Source organism: Alosa pseudoharengus, unplaced genomic scaffold, assembly GCF_046254945.1.
Source record: "Alosa pseudoharengus isolate Yale_2024_CS ecotype anadromous, Long Island Sound unplaced genomic scaffold, YU_APseudo_1.1 YU_APseudo_1.1_scf_16, whole genome shotgun sequence".
NCBI lineage: Eukaryota > Metazoa > Chordata > Actinopteri > Clupeiformes > Clupeidae > Alosa > Alosa pseudoharengus.
The window spans coordinates 9,295,850-9,305,968 of NW_027468630.1; the positions used below are offsets into that span (position 1 = coordinate 9,295,850).

Below are 10,119 nucleotides of genomic sequence, written 5' to 3' on the forward strand. Positions count from 1 at the left end.
GAGCCAAACATGTGAAAAGCATTGCCTCACTTACTCAAAAGCAGGATTACAGCAATCACACTATAGTGGATGGGCCTATGATTTGAGCTGCTTTCTGTAGATGGAAGGAGAGAAGTGCTGGTTACAGGAGGGTTAAGGGAATGTTAAAGGAGTTCTGACATTTTCCAAGGACACTGACCCACACAGAGACGGTCACAGTTAGGGGTTTCAGTTGTCTTTGTGTGTGTGAGTAAATGTTAATTTTAGTAAATTGTGTAAATAAAATTAAACTTCTGTCCTTCCCCCCCGTTACAAAAGGGTTTGAGATGACATGAGGGCATCGTTCATGCTCAAAGCATGCAGGTGAAACAACGGCATCACGGCCATCAACAAGGCAAAACTAATTACATTTATTGTTCAGTCTGAGTTAATCGCATTAGAGGGAAGAGGGCCTCCTTTATAGGAGAGTAGTGATGAAGAAGATAGAATTAGGTAGAGACCGTTTTGACTGTGATGGATGATCAGATCCCAAGACAAAGCACAATGTCACATCAAATAGTCTCATTACACCCAAGCAAGCACAGGATGCACATGCCCAAAGTGACAATGGTGTTTACAACAATCTGATAGCAAGGATAGCAAGCCAGCACAACCACTGCAATACACACTAAACGCACACACGCACACACACACACGCACACACACACACACTCACCGCTGAAATGTACTGGCTGTTGAAGCGCGGCTTGTCCTCCACGGGAGAGGTGACGGCCGAGTAGCAGGAGGGCTCACAGGGCGAGCTGGGCTCCTCGGAGAGGGCCTCCGGGAGGTGGCTGGACACGCAGCCGCTGTCCGAGCCACTGGAGCCGCCACCTGACAGACATTGGGAGGATGAGCCTGAGCTCTCAGTGGCTGTGGGGAGCCAACACAGAATCAGCACAGGGGTCAGATACAGATAGCGTAGGATGAATGTACAAAATGGATATAAAACAGGACAAAATTCATACTTATAGCATAGTTTTTTCTAGAAATTTAAAATGTGGTTTATTGACTATTTCTTCATTGTATCTGACCCTGGCTGTGCACGCTGTTATCCGAGTTTGTCTAGGCAAGGCCCAACTCCCTCTAGTGTTGGTTTGTGTGAATAGCAATGCCCCCTTCAAAGGTTAAACTGTGGAACATATTTGTTCCTTAATGGATGATGGGAGCTGGGCTGCTATTTTACTCTGTTAGCTCTAATAGTGCCGGTTGTTTTAGTGTAACGTCTAACGTACTCATGGAGGGCTGGCTGCTGGTCTCATGCTCCAGCTCGTCCTCCTCGATGCAGGAGCTGATGAGCCGCTCGCCGGGCATCAGCGACTGGCTGCTGTACATGTGCAGGTTGAGGGGCCCCAGCAGTGTGGAGGAGGGGGGCCCGCCGGCCGCCTGGGGACCGCTGTTCACCGACGTGCTCACAGACGCCGCCCGCTTGAACGGGTTGGAGTGGTCGAAGAGCGACACGGCGATGGACGCCCGTGTTCTGGCTCCTTGGTCAAAACAGATGGGACTCATGAGCAATGTCAACAAATAACACAGTGAATGATGTAAACAATGTAGACAGTGAACAAAGTAAAAAAGACGATAATATTCGTAAAAATAAAAATCAATACCTCTGCCCTTCATGATGTAGTCGATAGCCCTGTCGTTGATGGCAGCATCGCTTGGCTTTATGTCCAGGAAGGGCTTGTTCCCTACCCCCATTGACACCATCTCCTGCATGCGCAGCTCTGCAGTGGAGCAGATACAAAAAAACCTGTCAATTTGTGCTACGCAAAAAAAGAGACCGCACCCTCGAGGAGCAGCACCAGAGAATTTGCATTTAAATTAAACGGTTGACACATAGCTGTGAGCTCAGCGTAAACCAATCCTTGTGAGATTCAAATAGCGCGCAGCCCCTGACACGTTCCCCCTTGGCCCAGGGCAGTGGAGGATTGAACGTCTGAATAAAACATGTTTTTTGGGGAGCTGGGGTTGTGGGTTGCCAGGTGAAACAGGAGAGCCCCGTCTCTATAAGTCACCTTTGTTTCGGGTGGCCTGCTGCCACAGGATCCTGGCAATGTCGGAGGTCCAGGCTTGTTTGATCTCGACCGTGCCAGCCTGCAGAATGTACGTCTGGTTCTTTGAAGTTCTCCTGCGGAACCAGATCTCGAAGCGCAAGACGTTTTCACCCGAGGTCTCCGTCAGGCCTACATCGGCCGTCTGAAGAACAATCAAGAGGATTCTGTTTAGGGGTCGTCCTAATTAACAGTTCAGCTTGAGTTTGAGGTTTGAGGTCAAGTACAATAACATGATGTTGGCTTGTAAAGAAAAAGCAAGCACTCTGTTTTAGAGGATTGCAGTGTGTGAGTGTGTGTGTATTCAATTGAGTTTTAAGGAATTACTCTTCAGTTTGCTGAGATCAGCAGATGTACTGAGGCATCCCACTTGGCAGATTATCCTACATTTTGCTGAGGCTGGAGTTTTGGTAGCGTGAAAATTAGCTTTGTAGCTAACACTTTCACATGCTACCACACTGCAGTTTTAGACAAACAGTGACAGGTGCTCTGTGTTTCGATATTTCCATACATAGTTCTAGTATAGATCTTACCTTGAACGAGTGCTTGTAGATGTAGACATCTAGGCCTCCCTCGATGCGCTTGGGTTTGCTGAATAGAATCAAGTCCTCAAACAGGAAGACGTGTCTCTGGCACTTCTTCCTCCCGTACCAGATGGTGAATTCGTCCTGCTTCACCAGCTGGCCCTGCTCCTTCAGATTGACCTGCCAGGGCAGCAACAGGGGGAGAGAGAGCCTTACATCTGACCTTATACTGATCATAAACACAACCTGATGGCCAGAAATGGGGGCTCTGCCCACAACAGATGGGGAAAGGCTTATCCGAATGGGGTGGTGTATTCATAGCAACTCAAAACAACAGTTGTACAGTGAAAGTACAAATATGTCAGGTCAACTGAAAACAACATGCTTTTACCAGTAAGGTTATAAGTAGTCAAACTGGAAAGCCATCGGGAAGTTAGCAGGTTATGTTACTGGTTGCATGCCTTGGTTGTGGTAAAACACACATTCCTGTCTGTCTGTAGAGCACTTGTATTTTGATCCTCCAGACACAAGGTATGTTTTCCACTCAGCGTCCTCATGGGACTCATGGGAACCCATGCATTTAATGTCTATTATCTTTATTCCTGGGCTTACACAAATATAACACCAGCGCTGTGCGCTACCAGGAACATAAGCTAGGAAGCATAAGGTGCAACTTACATCACAGTCGCGGATGGCGTCCATGGCGAGCAGGTCGTTGCCGTGGCGCAGCTGGAACTTGACCATCTCGGCGGCGGCGCACAGGTAGCACAGCTCCTGCTCCTGGGCCTCGCTCACCTCCTTGATGAGGTCCTTGAGCAGCAGCGCGTACTTGCTCATGCGCTGGATAGGCTTCAGCAGGTACGAGGCCAGGTCCATCTTATCGCCCAGCTCCAACTGCTTGTGCTGTGGGTGGACGAGAGAGAGGAGTCAAAGACTGAGGGTTAGCTGTATTGTCTGGAGTCGGGTTCGCTATTGTTCTGTGTCATTCTCGAACACTGACCAAGCAGACATTCCCCAAAGCACTGAGTCACCCATATAAACCTTTGGTGTGCTCTCAGTGGTTTTGGCTGAGGTAGACGATAAGAAATGCAAAAGGTCTTTCATCAATTGAGTAAAATAACAAACGTGTCTGCGTCCACCCGGCTCTGTGGATATTGGATAATGGTCTTGTGCTGCACAGGTCTATGGCAGGCCTCCATGTATAACACGCCGTGGTGAGGATATTATGCAGTGTAGTGCATTGGGCTTTGGAGTCGTCACTCACCCTGAAGAAGCAGTTGCCATGGCTGGCCAACAGAGCGTCCGACTTGGGCTTGTTCTTGCTGTACAGGGCATATAGTCCAAACTGGTCTTGCTGCAATTTATGAGAAAAGATAATATTTTCAGAAGCCATCCAGCAAACCAGACATTTTCCCTTTGACCCAAAGAATACCCTCCCTTGTTCTCAGGGAAATCGGCAATAAAGTAAAAACAGACATTTATTTGCTGTGTTTTGCTACGTCAGTTGTATTTTTGCAGAGTAGTTTTTGTGATAGGGGGCAAATTGTTTTACAGTCTGCTTTACGCTCATGCAAAATGTGCCCTAATGCTAAAAGCGACTCCCCTTGCCAAAAACCTGTCAAGTTGCTTTAACATTCCTACTGCAGCTCTGTGCTGTAAGCTCTCTCCTTGATGAGTCTGTATTAGTGTCTGACCTTTCCATTGCGTTCTCTGCTGTGGAAAATCAGTATATTAAACCCCAGAGTTCTAAATCAAAATGCTCCACTCAAGCCAGCAGTCTTAACAGGCCACAAATATGAGGGTGGAACAGAGACGGATGTAGAGCCATGGGCACACGAACTTCTGCGATTTTTTTTTCTTTCTTTTTCCTCTCAGTTCTGGCTTAATCTGGCTTTCTTTGATTTCCTTTTGAGCGTGTTTGGTAGTTCTGAGACAGCCCCACGGCCTGGAGAGAGGGGCAGTGTGAGATGAGGGGAGAGAGGGAGAGAGAGAGGGAGAGAGAGAGGGAGAGAGAGAGAGAGAGGGAGTGAGGGGCAGTATGAGATGAAGGGAGAGAGGGAGAGAGAGAGAGGGAGAGAGAGAGAGAGGGAGTGAGGGGCAGTATGAGATGAAGGGAGAGAGGGAGAGAGAGAGGGAGTGAGGGGCAGTATGAGATGAAGGGAGAGAGGGAGAGAGAGAGAGGTAGTGAGGGGCAGTATGAGATGAAGGGAGAGAGGGAGAGAGAGAGGGAGTGAGGGGCAGTATGAGATGAAGGGAGAGAGGGAGAGAGAGAGAGGTAGTGAGGGGCAGTATGAGATGAAGGGAGAGAGGGAGAGAGAGAGAGGGAGTGAGGGGCAGTATGAGATGAAGGGAGAGAGAGAGGGAGGGAGGGAGAGGAAGAGGGAGGGAGGCTGAGCTGAGGGGTGGGTCGACGCACTGCCAACACCAGAGCCACCTAGAGAGCAGACTTGGGTAAGAGGCGCTTCCCCATCTGTTTGTGCAGCTGCTCTCTGCTTGAGAGAATAAGCCCAGGTGAGACCGCCAAGTATGGGGAGAGGAGGGGGGTCACAGCAAAAATGAGCATGGGGTGATCTGACCCTCTGTTTCCCTCAACGCTCAGAATCTTGTCTACTATATTTTTTCCATATGCCAATGTTGAAATAAATATTACAGAAATGTTGATTCTGATCTCTTTTTGATTATAAGTATGCTTTTAATCACTCTAAACTTCAACCAGCTAACCCCCTTGTCTTCATTAAGTTCCAACTGGAACAAGTCTATAGTACCCATGATCTTGATAAGTATGTCATCTGGAATACACACTGTGATCCTTGTTTATGTGTACGATGAAGTATGCAACTTCCTGCCTTATATGTGGGTGAATACATGGGCATACATATTCACCAGTAGCAGTGTGAGGGCACATGTGTGGGTGAAGGCCAGCGAGCTCTTACGTGACGCAGGAAGCAGTGGCTGACACGCAGCGGGTGGTTGCAGCAGCTCTCCAGCTCCTTGAGGAAGTACTGGCTGTGGAAGTCCACCAGCTTCTCCAGGTTGCCGAAGATGACGCTGCGCTTGCCCCGCAGGTCCTGCGGCAGGTCGGCCCGCTCCATCTCAGGGAAGTAGTGGTCAATGATGTAGCGTAGCGAGCGCACGTACTCCCGCTCCGTCGTCACCATTTCGTCCACGATGTGGCGCAGCTTACTGTGAGGAAGAGGTAGATGGACACAAACATGACTAACTAAAGTTACGACCCTTACAATCGTTTCGTTTTAGAAATGTATTTGCTGTATTCACCCATATAATCCTGTACACATAATGCACTTAAATGTGTATTTTGTACTTGCAGAACGCCAAAGCACACAAAAATGTACATGCCAAAACACACAAAAATGTATACATAAATTGATGTGTTTTTTTTATATATGTTCAAGAACACTTGAACAACTTTTCCATGAGGCCAAATCCTGCTGCAACGTGAAAGCTAACATAATCTGATGCACTGAATACACTGATGACCTTTTCAATAAACCAATTAAAGTCCATAAAAACATTTACAAACACAAAAAGGTTTTCTGATACAGACAGAACACAGGAGCCACAGGAAAACAATGTTGGCTCCATGTCTTTGTCTTATCAGTACTTAGAATTGTATTATCAGGCAACCAATCTAATACCTTATTATTATCTTCCTTAACTGAATTTGAGGAGATTAATAGGCAGGCTAATCTTGACAATGAAACTCAATGCTTTTGTTATTGCTCGCCTTGGAGACTTACAAATGGTCAGTCTGGTATGAAGCCACAGAAATTAAAGCAGGAGGTTGGTCAGCGTAAAGAAAAAATGATATCAGATTATACGTCTCGCTAAGGAGCAGGGTCAAAAGATATGATTACAGCCCAGAACATAAACAACTTATCAGCCTCAGCCTCCCTTAGTTCCCACTGGTCATCTGAGTCCCACACAAATAGCAGCAGCAGGCTGTGATGGGGGCTGCCAGAGAACAGCGTGCTCTGTGTGTTTTGGTAGGGTGGACGGTGTCTCCTGTCCTGGCTATGGAGCCAGAGCTGCGAAAGGCTGTGTTTACGGCGCGAGCAGCGTGCTAATCTCAGCCTCGGAGGACATTACGGCTTATTCCCCCCCCCCCCCTCCCCCCCCCGCTATGGGGTCCCTGGCATCTGTCTGCTGTGTTTATCTCCAGTTTGCTCTGCTGCAGCGCAGCCAGGCCGGGCCAGACATGGAGCCTGTAGAGAGGGCATGTGGAGGCCTGGGCCACGCACACCAGAGAGAGAGACAGACAGACAGATAGACAGACAGGCAGACAGACAGGGTGGCGTGCTGGGCAGGAGCAAGTCGAGCAGGGAGAGCGACGGAAAAGGCTAGACGAGGGGAAGGAGACGGAGACGGAGTCCACACAGCTGAGATGAGAGTGGGACAGAAATAGAGTGCGGCTGCACAGGCTGGTCAAAACGCATGTGTGGGCGCCACCGTCCGTAGCCTGTGACCACACACGCAGAGCCCTCAGACACGCAGCACCCCTACTCCTCCTTCTCCCCCTGCACCTCCACACAGACACGCAGCCCCCCCTACTCCTCCTCCTCCCCCTACTCCTCCTTCTCCCCCTGCTCCTCCACACAGACACGCAGCACCCCTACTCCTCCTTTTCCCCCTGCACCTCCACACAGACACGCAACCCCCCCTACTCCTCCTCCCCCTGCTCCTCCTCCTCCCCCTACTCCTCCTTCTCCCCCTGCTCCTCCACACAGACCAGGCTGGATAAGTTAACACACACTCTCTCTCTTACACACAGTGTCCACTCTCCCTACAATGACTACCAATATTCTCATATACATTTTCTCTGTCCCACTGGGTCCTTACCGAATCTGTGAACACCCACACACACACACAGATGATTTTGTGCTCCTTTCACACCCTTGCACCCTTGCCTTGCAGAAGCCAAACATTCCGACGCCACCATGGAGCAGAAACACTCTGTGTGTGTGTGTGTGTGTGTGTAAGGGGACTGACAGCAACCTCCTGGGAGTCTCGCTCCATCAAGCTAGAGTTCAGTGAGCGTCCCGAGGCCTGCGCCGAGGGAAGCCTCGCTCAGATTAATTTCCAATAAAGCACGCTTCCTGCTTTAGCCCTCCGCTTCATCTTGCAGAGCGTCTCAATGCTGTAAGGGAGGCTCAATTTCAGCCGAAATGAAGTCATCCCTTCAGAGGAAACTAGACCAAACTGGCCCCTATCTATCCACCACCAAAACAATGCCAACAACTACAAAAAGAAGAAAAAAAGAAAGCAGAAGCAAAATTCCACTTCTGTGGTACAATCTATCTCCTCGGCTTGGTGATTTATGCTTTGTGATTTATGGGAAATCCATTGTTCTTGCTGTGTCCCCTGTGGTTTTTTTTCTTTTAACCTTTTCTTTAAAAAAAAAAAAAAGAAACAAACAAAAACGTTCTACGTTCACACTCTACTCTGTAGTTCCCACAATCCCCCCCCCTGCCTTTTTCTCCTCTCTTAAAAAATTACTAGGGTTTGGGCCAGGGGTCTAATTGGGCTGAAGTTGCTTTGGCTGTAAACCAGCGGAAGACAAACGTGACAGGCGGGACATCAAAGCCCAGCGGAGGTTCTCATATGGATTAGCAATCAGGGGCACTGGGCCTTTCTAAGAGGGTCACAGGTGGGGGGGGGGGGGCACTGGGGCTCAGTGTGCTGGAAAAGCCATTAGGAGAAGCTTTGGAGCCTTTAGGCAGTTTATATGGTCACCTCTCACAGACACACACACACACACACAAAACACAGACACACACACAGAAAATGTGCGTGCGCACACAAATGCTCACATATACAAACTCACACACACACACACACAATGACACATAGGCACGCACACTTTTGTGGTCTCTCTCTGTCTCACTTTTTCCAATCCATAGGCAAGTGAGCCCAAATGTACAACCGACTGCCTTCAAACATGCCCACCTGGCAAAACAGGATTTTGGAGTGTGTGCAGTGTGGAGAGTGTAAGCGAGTGGTGGGTCAATGGCGAGTTTTGCGGTGTTTTGTCAGGAGTCGCGTTACAGCGCACCAGCCTGATGGTATGTGGTGGGGCTGTGTGACGTGACAGGATGTGGAACACGCAGAGACCGGCGAGGTATGGAATGTGAGGGGCGCAGTACGGCGCGGTGAGGTACCCACCTGCCCTTGGCGCGCGTCTCTGGCACGGGGCTGCCGCTGCAGCTGGAGGCTCCGGAGCGCAGGCTGTCGTTGGGCCAGCCGTGGGCGGCCGTCAGGCGGGGGCTGTAGGGTCGGTCGGCCACCTCCGTGCTGCTCACCTCCAGGCCCTTGATGAAGACGCCCGTGTTGCCGCGGCGCGCCGGCTCGCTCAGAGTCCGCTGGCACGTGCCGTAGCGCGAGGCTTCCAGGCCGGCCGCGTCGAAGCTCTGCGTCTTGCGCAGCACGCGCCGGTGGCCCATCTCCCCCAGGGAGGGGAGCCCGGGGCTGAAGGAGCACGAGGAGGAGGCCGAGGAGGAGGTGGAGGTGGAGGAGGTGCGGGGGTGAGGGTGAGGAAGGGGGTGGGACTCCTCGGTTGACGTGCTGCGGGTGAGACGGTGGGCGCTGAGAGGGGTGTGGGGCGGCACGCGCTGATCGCTGCCGCAGTAAGGGCTACCCACAGGGGTCCTGCAGGGGTCCAGCCGCGCCCCCGCTGCAGGGCTGCACGGGCTGGAGGCGGCGCTGGACAGACTGGACTGTGAGGACAGCCGCTCGCGGCCCCAGGCCCCGGAAAACGCCTTTCTGCAGGAGAAGGACAAGCTGCTGCTACGGTCCTGCGCCTGGGAGCGGGAGGAGACGTCAGAGAGGCGTCTGGGCGTCCCGCCGTCGCCGCCGCCACCGGGATCCGAGGTTAGCGAGCGCCGTGTCCGCAAGGCCGCCTCCAGCTTCTTCTCAAACATCTGCTTGGTCTCCTGGCACTTGGACCAGGCAAACTTCCACTGCTTGAGGCCCTGCTCGCTCTTCAGCTCCCCAGCCAGCTCCTTCATCTCCTGGAAGCGCGGGTCGGGGATCGGGGGGTGCTGGCCCCGGTAGTCCTCCAGGTAGTTTATGACGCCCTGGCACTTTTCGGGCACGCTGCAGTCCTCCATGCTGACGCAGGCCAGGTGGCGCATGCCTTCCAGCGCCCACTCATATGCCTGTGGGCACACAGAGAGACAGGAGAAGAAATTAAAATACGTGCACACACACACACACCCACACAGACACAAACAGGACATCAAGTCTTCACACAAAGAAAGAGTACATTAGGAGATATGCAATGATATCTGAAATGATAGGAGATGATATATGATATGAGAAAATACCATGTACACAACAGCTACTGGCACAGCCGAAGGGTGGAAGACAGAAGAGGGTGCCCACCGCGTGCATACAAGGCAGAGGGACACACACAGATATAGAAAGAAAGAGAACGAAAGAGAACGAAATAAGGAAAACGACAGGAATTACAGGAGTGAGAAGGGTTCTCCCCCACAATGGGACTCTTT

General features: G+C 50.9%; 1 protein-coding gene across 3 annotated transcripts in view; it reads right to left on the minus strand.

Annotated features, from left to right (window-relative positions):
* Window positions 1-10,119, minus strand: part of plekhg4 (pleckstrin homology domain containing, family G (with RhoGef domain) member 4) — a 60,781-nt gene that overhangs the window by 1,403 nt on the left and 49,259 nt on the right. Inside the window, exons 14-23 of one of the 3 annotated variants that reach the window (XM_076286974.1) lie at window positions 8,777-9,768; window positions 5,530-5,779; window positions 3,861-3,950; window positions 3,275-3,499; window positions 2,606-2,776; window positions 2,037-2,217; window positions 1,629-1,745; window positions 1,254-1,505; window positions 695-852; window positions 35-94 (exon numbers count right to left, since the gene is read on the minus strand). In XM_076286974.1, the coding sequence (XP_076143089.1) occupies window positions 56-94; window positions 695-852; window positions 1,254-1,505; window positions 1,629-1,745; window positions 2,037-2,217; window positions 2,606-2,776; window positions 3,275-3,499; window positions 3,861-3,950; window positions 5,530-5,779; window positions 8,777-9,768 (2,475 nt within the window). In that variant the 3' untranslated portion in view covers window positions 35-55. Of the gene's footprint in view, window positions 1-34; window positions 95-694; window positions 892-1,253; window positions 1,506-1,628; window positions 1,746-2,036; window positions 2,218-2,605; window positions 2,777-3,274; window positions 3,500-3,860; window positions 3,951-5,529; window positions 5,780-8,776; window positions 9,769-10,119 lie in introns of all 3 variants that reach the window. The other 2 variants (XM_076286972.1, XM_076286973.1) reach the window with 2 other exon arrangements.